Source organism: Diabrotica virgifera, chromosome 10 (genome assembly GCF_917563875.1).
Source record: "Diabrotica virgifera virgifera chromosome 10, PGI_DIABVI_V3a".
Taxonomy (NCBI): domain Eukaryota; kingdom Metazoa; phylum Arthropoda; class Insecta; order Coleoptera; family Chrysomelidae; genus Diabrotica; species Diabrotica virgifera.
In genome coordinates this window covers 115,668,476-115,684,832 of record NC_065452.1, presented here as the reverse complement: position 1 = coordinate 115,684,832, position 16,357 = coordinate 115,668,476, and the positions used below count along the sequence as shown (strand labels likewise).

Genomic DNA, 16,357 nt, shown 5'->3' with positions numbered 1-16,357 from the left:
ATTTTGTAGTATTATGTTAACTATTTAGCTTTTGAATGGGGTGCAAAAAATCGAAAAAATCGCGATTTTTGCACTAAATTAATAATAATTAAAAAACGGACGCGAACTCTAGACAGGAAACAGGTAGGTTTTCTTCCTATAGGTCTACAATAACTAAAAAAGTAGTCAGCTACCTGGATCTTTGAGTGTCCCTGGATCTTTAAGTGTCCCGAACATGGTCTATTTCTAGCTTATTACCCTGGAGTAGGTATAAATAGTATCCTTAATATTATGTTTCAATAATATATAAATATCGAAAAATCGAAAAAAATAACAAAAATGAAAAAACCCAACCTTATCAAAATACAGAATAACAAGAAACGAGGTGAGAACTCCACGATATGAGTTATAATCATAATGCTATGTGGGCGGTGTAGAAATTTATATTTAAAAAACTTCATTTATATAGAAAATTATGGACAAATATATCCATAAGGGAAGCAACGCAAAAAAATAAAGCATATGCGAGGCTCCAAGCACGAAGAACAAGACAAGTAGAAGAAGAATATAGGCAGCTGAGACAAGACGAAGAACGAATGCTGAAAAAAAGAAGAAGGAGCATATAGAAAACTAAATGAAAGAACTAGAGCACACAAATGGAAACGCGAAAATTCTACAAGCAGATTAACCGGACCAGAAAGGAATTCAAACCTAGACTATCAATTGTTAGAGACAGAACAGGAGAAATCATTGGTGATCAGGACCAGATACTAGCAAGGTAGACAAAAAAATCTTGAGGGTAGACTAAATATAAGAAATGAGATGTGCTAACAAGAAGCAGAAATTCAGCTCGAAGGCATGGACGACGAAAGAGAGAAAGATAACATCCCAACAGAGGAAGAAGTCATCAAAGCAATACAAAAATTAAAAGAAAACAAAGCTCCTGGAATTGATTGCATAGATTGCATTGAACTTTTAAAACATAGCGCAAAAAATCTGACCTGTAGTGTAAGTAAACTAGTAAAACTAATTTGGAAGCAGGTAAAACTACCAGGAGACCAAACAGTTTGTAATAACTAGAGAGGCATTACTCTATTACGCGTAACCTACAAAATATTGGCCGACATTCTTTACTATCGACTGTTGGGATATTGTGAAAGCATAATAGGCAAATACCAGTGAGGGTTTCGCAAAGAAAAGTCAACTATCCATAAAATTTTCCTTCTGCCTTTGACAACCTTTGAAAAAATAATTGATACTCACTATTTGTTTGTACTAAATGAACCTTACCAAATGGAGCTGCCCATACCGAAATTAAAGTACAATGAAGTTAATGATGTAATAATGAAAGAAATTAATCCTAAAAAAGCTCCTGGTTATGATCTGATAACGGGTAGGATACTACAAAAATTAACAAAGAAAGGAATAACGGCAATATTACAAATTTTTAATGCAATAATAAGATTTTCCGCAACAACTGAAAATGGCAGTTATAATTATGATCCCAAAACCAGGAAAAAAACTAGAGGAATTAACATCATCTAGGCCAATAAGTTTACTGCCTGTGCTTTCCAAAGTGCTGGAAAAATTAATAATGAAACGCATCAAGCCAATACTAGATAGCAAAAACCTCATACCAGAACATCAGTCTGGGTTTAAACAAGAACATGGAACCATAGAGCAAGTCCATAGATTAGTAAAACATATCAGCAACGACTTTGAAAATAAGAGATATTGCTCAGCAGGGTTTTTTGACATAAGCCAAGCGTTCGATAAAGTCTGGCACAAAGGTCTACTCTATAAACTAAAAAACATATTGCCTCATCCGTATTATGAACTTCTAAAGTCTTACTTATCTGACAGATTCTTTTAAGTTAAATACCATTCAGAATTATACCAAATAAAATCAGGAGTACCGCAAGGCAGCGTGTTAGGACCAATGCTGTACCAACTTTTTACTGGAGATCTACCAACTTCAAGAACTACAATAACAGCAACCTTCGCAGATGACACTGCAATACTCGTCTCACATCATAATTCAGTCACTGCCTCAAGAAACTTACAAGCCAGCCTTAATAATATCCAAGCATGGTTAAAAAAATGGAAAATTCGAGTTAATGAGGCCAAATCAATCCAAGTTACCTTTACACTAAGAAGAGGTAAATGTCTAGCAGTGTTATTAAATAATCAAATGATTACTTAGAGAAATGAAGTCAAATATTTAGGTTTACATCTTGACAGAAGAATAACATGAAGAACACATATATTTACAAACCGAAAATAATTGGGTCTCAAACTAAGACAACTTGACTGGCTTATTGCCAGGAAATCACAATTCAATCTCACAAATTAGATCTTAATATATAAAGCCGTACTGAAGCCAATATGGACGTATGGAATTCAATTATGAGGTTCTGCTAGCAATTCAAACCTAGAAATCATACAAAGATTCCAGAACAAAGTTCTTCGAATTATAACCAGCTCCGTGGTATGTTTCGAACAACATAATAGAAAAAGACCTCCAAGTTCAATCCATAAAAACTGAAGTCACAAAGTACAGGAAAAATACAAAAACAAAACTAGTGCTCACTCTAATGACTTAGTGCGCGAACTGTTTAATGTCAACGATGAAGTGCGTCGACTAAAGCGTTTTAAGCCTACAGACTTAATAAACAGAAATAAAATTAATTAACATTTACCACTACATTATTAACTTTGTTTGTTAATTACATGTTAAAGGAAGCCTCTCACTGGTGAGAATTCCTACATGCCATTTTTTCTTCTAATAATTGTCATAAAATTTACTTATTGTTATGAGTGATCTTCTTCTTCGGGTGCTATGTCCGTTTATCGAACGTTAGCGATCATGTTGGCTATCATAACTTTATTCGCAGCAGATCTGAAGAGCGATTCCGAAGTGTGACCAAACCATTGCCTCAAATTTCTTAACCAAGATGTTCTTCTGCTTCCTCGACTTCTTCTGCCTAATATTTTACCCTGCATAATTAGATGTAGAATGCTATATTTTTCCGGATGTCTACAAACATGCGCAAAATACTCGAGTTTTCTAGACTTAATCATTTTTACCAGATCTCTGCCTTTCTTCATCCTGCTCAGAATAATATTACGCACCCTGTCCATCCAGCTTACTCTCAGCATTCTTCGATAGCACCATAATTCAAAGGATTCAACCATCTTAAGCATTCTTTCTGTTAAGGTCCATGACTCAACTCCGTAGAGAAGAACGGAAAACACGTAACACTTTAAAATTCTTGTCCTAAGACTCAAATTTATGTCATGACCGCATAGAATTTTCTTGTAACGGAAAAATGCTGATTTGGCTTGAGCAATTCTGCAACGTATTTCGGTGGATGGATCCCAATTATCAGTGATTCTGCTTCCCAAGTATGTTATAGCTTCAACTCTCTTAAGTTGTACATCATTAACGTGAATTCCAGCATCGATGACATTATCCTTACTGACGACCATATATTTTGTTTTTTTGATGTTAAGGTGGAGACCATAATTACTACACTGTGCTACCACAGAATCCAATAGATATTGTAATTCGGTATCACTACTGACAATCAGTACAGTGTCGTCTGCATATCTGAGATTATTTATCAGTTTCCCGTTTATCACAACTCCACCTTGTGTAGTACTGAGTGCCTCTTCAAACATCTTTTCTGAATAAATGTTAAAAATTAATGGTGAAAGAATACATCCCTGTTTTACTCCACGTTGAATTTGAATCTCTTCTGTGTGATCACCGTCTACTCTAACTGTGGCTTTTTGATTCCAGTACAAGTTAGCAATGATTTTTAAATCTTTATCGTCAATATTAGTTGACCTTAGAACATCTAACACCTTAGTATGTGATACTTTGTCAAATGCTTTTTCGAAATCAAGAAAACATAGATACACATCAGCATTTACATCTCTACTCCTTTGTACTAATACCTGCAACCCAAACAGGGCCTCTCGTGTACCTAGTCCATTTCTAAAGCCAAATTGAGTTTCGCCCAAATGTTCTTCGATTCTTTTATATATTCTCGCATGGATCACACGCAGAAAGACCTTAAGTACGTGGCTCATTAGGCTAATGGTTCGATGATCATGACATTCTTTTGCCTTCGCTTTCTTGGGAATTGGTATAAAAGTAGATTTCAGCCAATCATGTGGTAAGTGACCATGATTATATTATATAGCATTAAACAAGTCAACCAATACTTTACTTCCGCAATCTCCTAGTAGTTTTAGAACCTCTGTGGGTATTTCATCAGGTCCCATGGCCTTCTTTGATTTTGACAAGCGTATAGCATCTTCCACTTCGCTTTTAGTTATAGGTGGTCCACTATTCGCGTCCGTTATGTTATGTTGTATTGGTCGATCATCCTGAAAAAGATCCTCAATGTATTTCCTCCATCCTCCATCGGTGCAGTTTTTGTTTGGTGTCAAACAATAAATTTCCATTTGAATCAGCTATCGCACGACTACTTATATTTCCACACTTTGCTAATTCTTTTACCTTCTTATGCATGTTAAAAGAATCATATTTTCTTTCATACTCCTCGATTTCGCTACATTCTTGGGAGAACCATTGCGCTTTAGCACTCCTTATTTTACTTCTTATTTCAGTGTACAATAACTGATATTGGTCTTCATTGCGATTTCTGTGTAGTCTTCTGCTTTCCATCAAATCGAGAATTTCCTGCGTCATCCATCTTTGTTTTGGTTCAGCTTTCACCGTCTCCAATTTCCCTTTTATATGAGTCTGAATGGTATCTCTTATATTTGTCCATATTTTTTCGATTCGATCTTCCGGTGATACTTCAGTGATACTTTCGATGTTTTCCATTTCTCTTTCCAAGTCTGTTACAAATATATGCTGAACGTTTGGCTCTTTAAGCGCTTCGAGATTCATTTTAGGTTTTGGTTTTTTCCTAAATATGTGTTTTAATCTTACAGTCATCTTAGCCAAGAGTAAATTGGGTGTGAAATTATGAGTGATAACAGATTGTAAATTAAATGGAGCTAAATAAAAAAAAATATTTGTTTGTGGATTTTAGATGTGACTATGACAGTGTAGATGGAATCGCACTGTACAAAGCCATGGTAGAATTTAATATCCCAATACACATTGAAATTGGTGAAAGCAACCCTCTCAACAGTTGAGTGTAAGGTTAGAGTGCAGAATGGAGCATCAGTAATTTGCCAGACACAAACAGGACTTCGAAAGGGAGATAGTCTATCGTGCCTTATATTCAACATTGCCCTAGAGAAAGTTATTAGTGAATCTGGAATAACAACAAGAGGAACCATTATAAATAGGAGTGTATAAATACTAACGTAAGCAGACGATATTGATATCATAGCAAGAAGAAAGGCATACCTGGTCCAATCGTTCACGGCATTGGAAGCAGCAGCAAAAAGCTACACATTAATACTGGTATACACACATTAATATTGATATACAGAACCGTAATAAAGCACGTCCTCTTACGCGTCAGAAAAAGTGATGAAGAACGGTTAGGCTGTCTTGAACTTAAAATCCTCAGACATACTTTACAAAGGCGTGCAGGAAAACGCATTATGGCGTAGACACTTTAATTTTGAGCTTTACTGCTTTTATAGTGAGCCTAGTATTGGTAGGTCTATCACAATAAACAAGCTGCGGTGGCTAGGTCACCTAGAGAGAATGAATGAAATGGAGCCGTAGAAACACATTTATAACCAAAGACCGGATGGAGTGAGGAGAAGATGCAGAGCACCATTTAAGGACCAGGTGAAAGACGACTTATGAATATTAAGAGTACGAAATTGGAAAGAGCAATGCGAAGGATAGGAAGGAATGGAAGCTGAGTCTAATACAGGCCAAGACCTACCCTGGGTTGTATAACCAATGATGATGATGAATATCGGTGGAAAAGGCACCCTACGGTCATTACCAAATGTCTTCAAAAGTGTAAACTTGTCATTGAAAATAGAAGACAGTGTTAACACAACGGAACTGTTAGAACACTTGACGGAACTGTTTAAAAGAAAGGAAAATAATAATCAAAATAATATATATATACACCGTTCTTAGGCGTCAACGCCCTTCGGTAGGGATATATGGAGGAGTATCACCCAAGCCGCAAGCCCTTATCCCTTGCCGTACCGCTCCTCCATAGGCCGATCAGACGCCAGTTTATTCCAGACCAAGTCATAGACTCTATTGAGTTTTATACTACGGCGTTGGCCTTTTATTAATTTCATTACCTAGCTGAGGCTCGAACCAGCGATCGCAAATCCACTAAACTTGTCGATCGACTGCGCCTTAGCTAACTGGACCGTCAAGACCGACAGTCAAAATAATAACCTACCTGAATTAAGACACGAAATAGAAATCAGTTTTCAGGAAGTAGAGATAGCCATAAATTCACTCAAAAATAGAAAGTCACCAGGACCAGACGGAATAACCAACGAGCTTCTAAAATACGGAGGAGAAAGTACAACCTTAGAGATGACAAAACTTATACAAAAACTAATATTGCACTGCAAGATAGCATGGAGACACAACATAATTATACCAATGTTCAAGAAAGGAGACAAAGAAGACCCCAACAATTATAGAGGTATAAATCTACTGAACACCGCACTTAAGCTAACCACAAAAGTCCTAACCAACAAAATCAATAAACTAACAACTTTATCAGACGAACAACAAGGATTCAGATCCGGAAGATCCTAGACGCCGTATTTGTACTGAGACAAATCACAGAAAAGGCCATTGAGTACAATAAACCAGCATATCTATGTTTTATAGACCTGACAAAGGCTTTCGATCGCATCCAAGTCAAAGACGTCTTACATTTACTGTATAGAAGAAACATACCAAGTAGTAGTTATACAAACCATCGAAAACATCTACTTTTATAATCGAATACAGGCAAAGATAATTGGAAAACTAACGCAGATTATACCAGTACCAAGTGGAGTCAGACAAGGTGACTCATTAAGCCCACTGCTCTTTAATATAATAATGGACGAAATAATAGAAGCAGTACGTAAAGGTCATGGTTACAGAATGGGGAACAAAGAAATCCAAGTATTATGTTATGCAGACGACGCCGCATTAATCGCCGAGACAGAAGACGATCTCCAAAGATTAACACAAATGTATGACAACATCTAAATACTCACTATGATGTAAAATCGAAAATAGTGGGAAAATAATAAAGCAGGAAGCAAGGTTTAGATATCTGGGAATAGATATACCCAGTTACGGAGATGTTGAAGAGGAAATACGACAACAAAGCTTAAAAGCAAGTAAAGCGGCGGGATCTCTTAATGACACAATCTGGAAGAACAAACACCTAAGACAAGACACAAAAGCAAGAATCTATAAAGCAGCAATTAGACCTATATTAACATACACGGCGGAGACAAGACCTGACACATCTAAAACGAGACGACTGACTACTAGAAACAACAGAGATGAAAATACTCCGACGACTATCAGGGAAAACTCTGTTGGATAAGGAGAGAAGCGAAAACATAAGATCATGCAATATAGAAGACATAAATGGATGGGTGACAAAACGGAAACAGGAATGGCAGAGGATAGGATAGTATGAATAGCACGAGATGTCACCAAATGGACCAAGAAGTATTGGCAGACCAAGAAATAGATGATGCGATAACTTAAACAATTTAGAAGGCTAACATTGAAGAACAAACAGGCTTTAAAGCCTACATACAAGAAGCAAGAAGAAGAAAAAGTTAACACAAATACCTAATAGCAATTTAAGTATGATACTTTATCTGTTAAAAAAGCTACAGAACTACCTTTTAATACCGTTAATAGAGCTTAAATAATTAATAAAAGGAGCATGTTATCAAAGTTATGAAAGTTGGACATGTGCACATTGAACGTGCTTACTTAAAATTTTGTTTTTAATGAATTATTGACTTTTTTAGCTCCTTCATTAGAAGTATTAGAAGAAAAAGAGGCAAACAATGTAATAAGTTTAATAAAGGATGGAGCCGGTTTAGGATTTAGTATTGAAGGTGGAAGAGATTCGCCACAAGGAAATGTGCCATTATTGGTTAAGAAGATATTTACAGGTAAACATCAGTATTTTATATAAAAGAGTATTATTCAATGTCACTTTTTGTTTCCTTCTTTGAGTCATTCATGTACAGGGCCGCCGAGAGAGCGGTACAGCCGATATATTTTACCGGGGCCCGGCGATGTAAGGGGCCCGGCGTCGACCAGACCAAAGACGTAATTTTTCCCGTTTTTTTTGCTCTTCACTTATTGTATACAGTGATGAGCGCGCTAATAACCGGCAAAATAGCTCAAAAGATAGAAAACATAATACATTGCGAAACAAAAAGAGATGAAACTAGTGGAGGTGGAAATTATCGTTACAAAAGTATTAATTAACATTACATTGCATATTTTCCCACCTTTAGACGTCCGTGACAGGAGTATTTTATAAAATTCTACTGCCACATTGACAGTTGTCATATTCCACTGATACGTCTACAGGTGGGAAACTATGTAATGTAATGTTAATTAATACGTTTATAACGATAATTTTCACCTCCACTAATTTCATCTCTTTTTGTATCGCAATGTATTATGTTTTCTATCTTTTGAGCTATTTTGCCGGTTATTAGCGCGCTCATCACTGTATAATACGTTTAATTAATCCTCGGCTATATTTAGCATGACCTTTAGTTGATTTAGTGTAAAATTTTAACAGCAATAAATCACAGAAATCAAATGCTGCAGTGCAGTCAGATAACTATGGATATGGAGATTAAAAATATATCAGGGCATCAAATCTCGAAAGGTGGAATACTTTGAACACATTATGCGAAATGAATCCAGATATGCCCTCCTACAAGCCATCCTGCAAGGAAAAATATTTGGAAAGCGAGGTCCAGGAAGAAAAAGAACATCCTGGTTAAAGAACCTCAGAACCTGGTTCAACACAACATCTGTGCAGCTTTTCCGCGTTGCTGAAGATTAAGTGAAGATTGCCATGATGATCGCCAACATTCGTCACGGATAGGCACATCAAGAAGAAGGGCTTCTAGAAGATTTACAAAAAATCAGAAATTGATTGAAGAATATAAAGGGTCAGAATCTAAAGGGATCATGTCTTCCATTGTTGAAGAATTTAAATTAGTTACCAGCAATTATGGAATAAAACCAGAATTTACATCAAATAAAGAAAAACGGCGCAAGAAGCCTGAGAGATTTTTGGATGATTGCCAGGACCTAGTACTGATAATTTTGAGCCCGACGCAATATTTCGCTGTGAACTATTTAATATTGCCAAATAATAAGCAATTTAACCAGAATATTTAATGTGGCAAATGAAATTCATTCGCTATTTAACATTTTGTGGACATTCCGAGATGACGATGCAGAGAATATTAAGAAAAAAAAATTGATATATTGCGCGAGTTTTATAAAGATGACATCAGTGAAGAACTGATAGATGAAATTTTTCATTTGAGAGCGATATACAAGGATAATATTGGTAAATCTCAACTTTCTCCAATCTTCTTCTTTACGTGCCATCTCCGCGACGAAGGTTGGCAATCATCATTGCTATTCTAACTTTTCACACTACAGCCCGAAATAGTTCAGTTGAGCTGGATCCAAACCATTCTCTGAGATTTCTCTGCCAGGACATTTTTCTTCTACCTATGCTACGCCTTTCTTGAATCTTTCCCTGCAATTTCTCCAATAGATTTACTTAATAAAATGAAACATCTCAAATTGGATTCATTAATTCCTATCGTCGCTATTGCGTTAAAAATATTTTGCACATTGCCGATGACAGTCGCAGAAACGAAAAGATCCTTTAGTTTTCTTTCCCGCATAAAGAATGCTGTGATATCTACAATGAAACACGATTGGTTAAGTCGCCTATCAACTTTGTGCATTGATAATGATTTGGTAAAATCATGCTATTTTTCGAAAGTTATAGACATCTTTTCCAATAAGAAAACTCGAAAAGCACCTGTACTGTATTATAAATATTTTCACTATTATAAATATAATCAAAATTTAATAAAATTTATAACATTTGAAATGTTTCTTATTACATATTTTTACTATTGATAATTTTATTTCCATAAAAGTTGAACAATTTTTTTCGCTTTTCACTTCTGGCCGGGGCCCACTCATCTCTCTCGGCGGCCCTGTTCATATATGCATAAATTATTGTTTAGTGTGTTCTAGTTATAGTCCTATTGATGATCAACTCATATCACCTTATCTCTCCCACTTTTTACTATGATTCCTTCATCGTATATTCTGTGTAGTTGTACTACTCTTCTGTTTTTGACTCATTCGTTAATTATTTTAACATTGTGAATATGTAGTGAAGTAGTTTCTTTTTATTGATTGTTGTATTTTTTATAATAGACCTTGGGCCCACGCTTTAAAAAATTGCTAGACTCAAATATGTAATCCATCTTTTGTATAATAGATAAGTTCCCTAGATATCATAAAAACTATTGAAAACATCTACCAAAATAACAAAATGGAAGTTTTGAATAGAATGGAAGAATAGATAAACCACTTACATAACCTATAGACATAGGCAGTGAAATAAGACAGGTGGCTCATTGATGCCTATGCGCTTCAATTTAATCATACATATTATATGAAATCCTCAAAAGTGTCAACAAAGGAATTGGATACAGAATGGGAAACAAAAAAGTAAAATACTTAAAGTAAAACTAAAGTAAAAGTAAAAGACTAGTCCACAGATTTCTGTAAGAGCAAAATAATTTAATATGACAATCTTAACGACCAATCAGATGTAAAATAGAAGCCGATGACATCAGTCTTGAACAAGTACCTAATGGAAAGCAAATACCTTGCAATTATACTGTTCAGCTATGGCGGCCTGGACAAAGAAGTGAAGAGATCAAGTACAAAAAGCAAATAGACTTGCAGGATGCCTTAATAGCAAGATATGGCAAAACCGACATATTAACACTGAGATCAAGTAAATAATTTATAAAGTCAGTGTAAGACCAATACTGACATATGCATCAAAAAGAAGATACGACAGAACCACAACACAAACACAAAGGCTACTGGAAAAGGTGGAGATAAGAATACTAAGAAGAATAACAAGAAATACGCTGAGGGATCGAAAGATGATTAAATGACATTACAAGAAAATGTAACGTAGTGTATAAACCAGAGGTTCCCAACTGTGCCCTGAAGTCCCTGCAGGTGTGCCGCGAAATTTGATTATACTCACTATCATTATAGAGATTATTTACCCAAGTGTGCCGTGTACCCAATTGCATATTTGATCTTAGTTTTTATTTCCAGACAACTTTTCATAATAAGAATTTTCGATATTGAGAAAAATAAAGGTACTTTACTCTTGAACGAAGTTCATATTTTTTGAGATACCTGGTATAATATTGACAAAATTTGATATCTGATGATTGAATCTTAGGTTTTAGAGCATGCAGAACTTTTTATAAAGAATAACTTTTTTTCGTAAAATGAATAACAAAAAAGTTTCCCATATGTTTCCAACTTAAGTAGACACGCTGTAGAAGAATTCTGAAAATATTCATTGTAGATGAATAAAGAAATGGAAGTCTTAAATACAATCAAAACCAGAAAATTGGAGTATCTCGGACATATTACACGTGGAGAGAGATACAACTTGCTCAAATTGATTATGCAGGGAAATATCCTAGGAAAAAAAAGCATAGGGAGACGCAGAATATCGTGGCTGCGCAATTTGAGAGAATGGTACAGATGTACATCAAAGGAACTTTTCAGAGCCGCCGTCTCCAAAGTCCGAATAGCTATGATGATTGCCGACCTCCGTCGCGGAGATGGCATTTGAAGATGTGTCTCAATTACACAGTGAAACGTTTCACTGTAAAACATTTTTGTTTGTCTTTCAGTGTTTTGATTAAATTGGTTTATAAGTTAAAGACGATTCATAAATTGGATAAATTTAAAAAGAAAATTTGTATTATAATTCCGAACAATCAATTACTGTAATTTTTTATTTCACTTTTAGGAGGAGCAGCTGAAAAAGCAGGTAAACTAAACGTGGGTGATGAAATTATACAAATCAATGATATCAAGTTCACATTACTAACAAGAATCGAAGCTTGGAACATTATGAAGAAGATTCCAGACGGCAAAGTTGATATACATATTTTCAGATAAATTTCATATTTTCAGATAATCATTTATTATAAACTGTTAGTGTTTTGATAGTGTTCTACGGAAATGCATAATTAAATTAACTTTCTCCTTTTAACAGGATCAATTATATACGGGGGTCGGCACAAGTCAGGCAACGCTCTCTAAAAATCGGCATAAGTCCGGCAAGGATCATAAGTCTGGCAAAGCTGTCGAAAGAGATTAAATCGAAGCATGTTCGTGCTTCAGACAGTTGTGTGGGTGTCATGATAGTACGTAAGCGTCGAGCTAAGTGGAATGTGTGCGGGAGTACCTTAATGTTCATTTTGGAGAATGGATAGGCAGACGAGGAATCCTTGAGTGGCCCACACGGTCATCTGACCTGACACCCTGTGATTTCTTCCTATAGGGCTTTTCCAAGAAACGCGTTTTCGCAAGAGGACTACGCGCCCTTCCCGACCTCCGAACTGCAGTTGAAGAAGAATTTGAAAATCTTCGCTGACAGCTTGACGTACCTACTTCGCCGGACGCATATTTACAGATGCTCCTATCGACGGCACCAGAGTGCTGAAATCGGTTAGCCTTTGATATTCACTATTATGCTATAAACCCTCATTGATTTCGGCACCTATTAAATTATAAGGCATCTATTCAATTTTGGTGTCTAAATTTTTAGTGCAATTAATATTATTGTAAGGATTGTATATTTATATTTTAATTTATTGCTTGAAAAAAACTAATAGAAATGTATTTTCTTTCCTGAAAAATGTCTTTGGCAGAGCCAATTAGCCAGACTTGTTTCTGATTGATTGCAGATTCATAGTCACAAATTTCTTATTTCATAACATAAGTATACTACAATATTATTTTTATAGATACATAGGTAGATTTTGTTGCTTTACTTTTATTTTTTTATAGAAATGTTGAAATTTTTAATAGAAATGTCTAAACTGCAATAAACCTAGCATATTTAAGAATGTGTTTTTTGACCCTAACCCGAGAAACAAACAAAACAAAAATTATAAAAAAAACGCCATTGAATAAAAAAGAAATAAATATTTTTATTTTTATTTATTTATAGGTACAGATGTAATTACTCGTATACAGTGCGTCCATAAAGTATCGCATAAATTCATTATTAGGTAAATAAACAACATTATTAGAATTTCCGAAATAGGTCGAGTTTTGATTTTAATTTATGGTATTTGGCATATTTAGGCATATTATATCATACTAGTGACGTAATCGATGATTTTTTAAAGGATAATAGGGGTCGCGGCTAGCTCATTTGAAAGGAAATTCAATTCTCTATTTAATAATATAAACATTAACATAATTATTTATACAGGGTGTCCAAAAACAATTTTTTAATTAAATTGATTGACACAAAAAGAAGACTGTGTAGTTTATTTAACTCAAAATACATTTTACTGCTGTCATAAAACAAGAATAAAACATTTATTTCAAATATAAACATTACTTTTTGCTTAAATTCAATGTTTAAGCTGCCACCCACCTGCCCCTTGACAGTTTGAACATTTAATTTAAGCGAAAAGCAAATTATTACATTTATATTACATTTTTATTTGGCAAATGAACAATGGTTTTCGCTTAAATTAAATGTTCAAACTGTCAAAAGGCAGGTGGGTGGCAGATTAAACATTGAATTTAAGCCAAAAGTAATGTTTATATTTGAAATAAATATTTTATTTCTGTTTTCTGACAGCAGTAAAATGTATTTTGAATTAAATAAACTACGCAAAGTCTTCTTTTTCTGCCAATCAATTTAATTTAAAAAATGTTTTTGGACACCCTGTATAAATAATTATGTTAATATTTATATTACTGAATAGAGAATTGAATTGCCTTTCAAATGAGCCATCACACGATCCCTATTCTTTTTAAAAAAATCATCGATTACGTCATCACCTCCAGACGGATGATGTCACTAATAGGATATATATGCTAAAAAATTATAAATTAAAATAAAAAATCGACCTGTTTCAGTAATTTCTAATAATGTTGTTTATTTAGTTAATAATTAATTTATGCCTTACTTTATGGACGCACTGTATACGAGTAATTATATCTGTACTTATAAATAAATAAAAATAAAAAATATTTATTTGTTTTTTATTCATTGGAGTTTTTGTTTTATTTGTTTCTCGGGTTAGGGTCAAAAAACACATTCTTAAGTACCTACGCTAGGTTTATTGCAGTTTCGACATTTCTATTGGAATACAATAAATTGAAATATACAATATTTACAATAATATTAAGTGCAATAAAAACTTCGACACCATAATTTAATAAATGTCTTATAATTTAATAGGTGCCTAGCGGCAGTTTCACATAGCAGTTCACTGTTATCACAGCGACTGTTAGGTAGGCGTGGTTTGACTGTCACCTTTTCTTCGTTGTGAATCATACCACTTCGATCGCAGTAGATTGTTATAAGAATTACTGCGATAAGTAGAAATAATTCTAGTTTTGCTATCGCAGTTACTAATTTATAAAATAAAAATGGCGAAATCTGGCGAAAGCACATTACGTTCTCGGACGAAAAAAATGTTTTTATTCATTTAAGAGAAAGGATGCAATTGCAAAAATTGCGGAAAAGGTGCGTATAGATTATAGATAAAGAAACCATAAAAAAGAAGGTAGCATCCATAAGAGCAACGTATCTACTAGAAAAAAAGAAAATTCATGATATCCAACCAACAGGAATGAGCACAGATGATTATTTACTGTCCAACAGTGCCATGGTTTTAATGGTTCTGTTAATAAATTATTTTCCATGTCAAAGGCAGGTCTGTTTAATAACGGTGTGTTCACCCAATATCTTTTTTACTGTATGTTCGTTTCTCCACCAAGGGTAGTTTTTTTCCATAATATTTTTTTTCTTCAATAGTAATAAATAAGTTGTTACACCATCTACACCTTTTTTTATTCGGCGTTATCTTTAAAAACTGACTATTTCATTTGGACATACGGGTAGTGAATCAGTAGGTAGCAGTAAAATTCATCGCAGTAGATATATCCCCACCGCTAAAATCCGCTGCGATAACAGTGAACTGCTATGTGAAACTGCCGCTTAATCAATGAGGGTTTATAACGTAATAGTGTATTTCAAAGGCTAACCGATTTCAGTACTCTGGTGCCGTAGTATAAGAGTATTTGTAAATATGCTCGCCGGACGTGTCTCTCCGCTGCGAAACGTTGCAATAAATACATTAATCAAGATGGGTATCAATTTTAACACTTACAGCTTACAGTAAACTTTTTTCGAAACCCTTTTGTTATTTTTTTGAAAAAATTCATTTTGACGCTACATTTTTTTTTTCTTAATGCAAATTTGTTGCCTGACTTATGCCGATCTCTGTATAATAAATCAAATTTAATAATATAAATTAAATTCTCTATTTAATTTGTTCAATCTGTAGATATGCCTATGTACTTATCTTAACTTATAATGCCTTTAAATATATCGGTTCTGAACTATAAAACATCAAACAACTAGTCAATTTCAGTAGATCAATATAATAAATCCGATCTTTCAGAAGTTTCATTAGTTCACTTTTTCTTTGAATGAATAAAGTTTACATGTTTTCTAGATACCGCTTTTGTGTAGCTACGTGTTTTAACATGTTGAGTTATTTGCGCTATATGAAGAGATACAAACATATTACATAACCGAATATCGGTTAGATGTTTAACCTAAAAAGAATTTTGCATTTTCTGAAATATTGTCTGTAACAAACACACTAAGTCTTGCCAAATTATATAAACTGTATATACTTACTAAACTTTTTACTCATATCTTACCCATTATTATCGTTATAATTTTATATATATTTTATATAAATGCTTTGTGTAATTAATTATTTATATGTATTTATAATGTACATATATTCATTTAATAAATATTTTTATTATAAACCAGTGTTTCATTTTTTGATGAAGTTAGGTTACGTTCAATATGAGTGAGCGACCTAAGATGTGTATAGAGGTCTCAGCCCTAGGTTATAGTTGTCATTTCAGCCCAGCCAATTTAACAAACTCTGAATGTGACTGCATATTTTAAAGTCTTTTTCGCCTTCTTTATTCGCCCTCTCTTGTCTTCTTCTTCTTCAGGTGCCATCTCCGCTACGGAGGTTGGCAATCATCATATCTATTTTAATT

The 16,357-nt window shown here is 34.2% G+C and overlaps 1 protein-coding gene across 2 annotated transcripts in view; it reads left to right on the top strand.

Annotated features, from left to right (window-relative positions):
* Positions 1-16,114, top strand: part of LOC114333413 (uncharacterized) — a 417,748-nt gene extending 401,634 nt beyond the window's left edge. For both annotated transcript variants that reach the window (XM_028283282.2, XM_028283281.2), the window contains 2 exons: positions 7,942-8,088; positions 12,048-16,114. In XM_028283282.2, the coding sequence (XP_028139083.1) occupies positions 7,942-8,088; positions 12,048-12,199 (299 nt within the window). In that variant the 3' untranslated portion in view covers positions 12,200-16,114. The remainder of the gene's footprint in view (positions 1-7,941; positions 8,089-12,047) is intronic.
* The last annotated feature ends 243 nt before the right edge of the window (positions 16,115-16,357 follow it).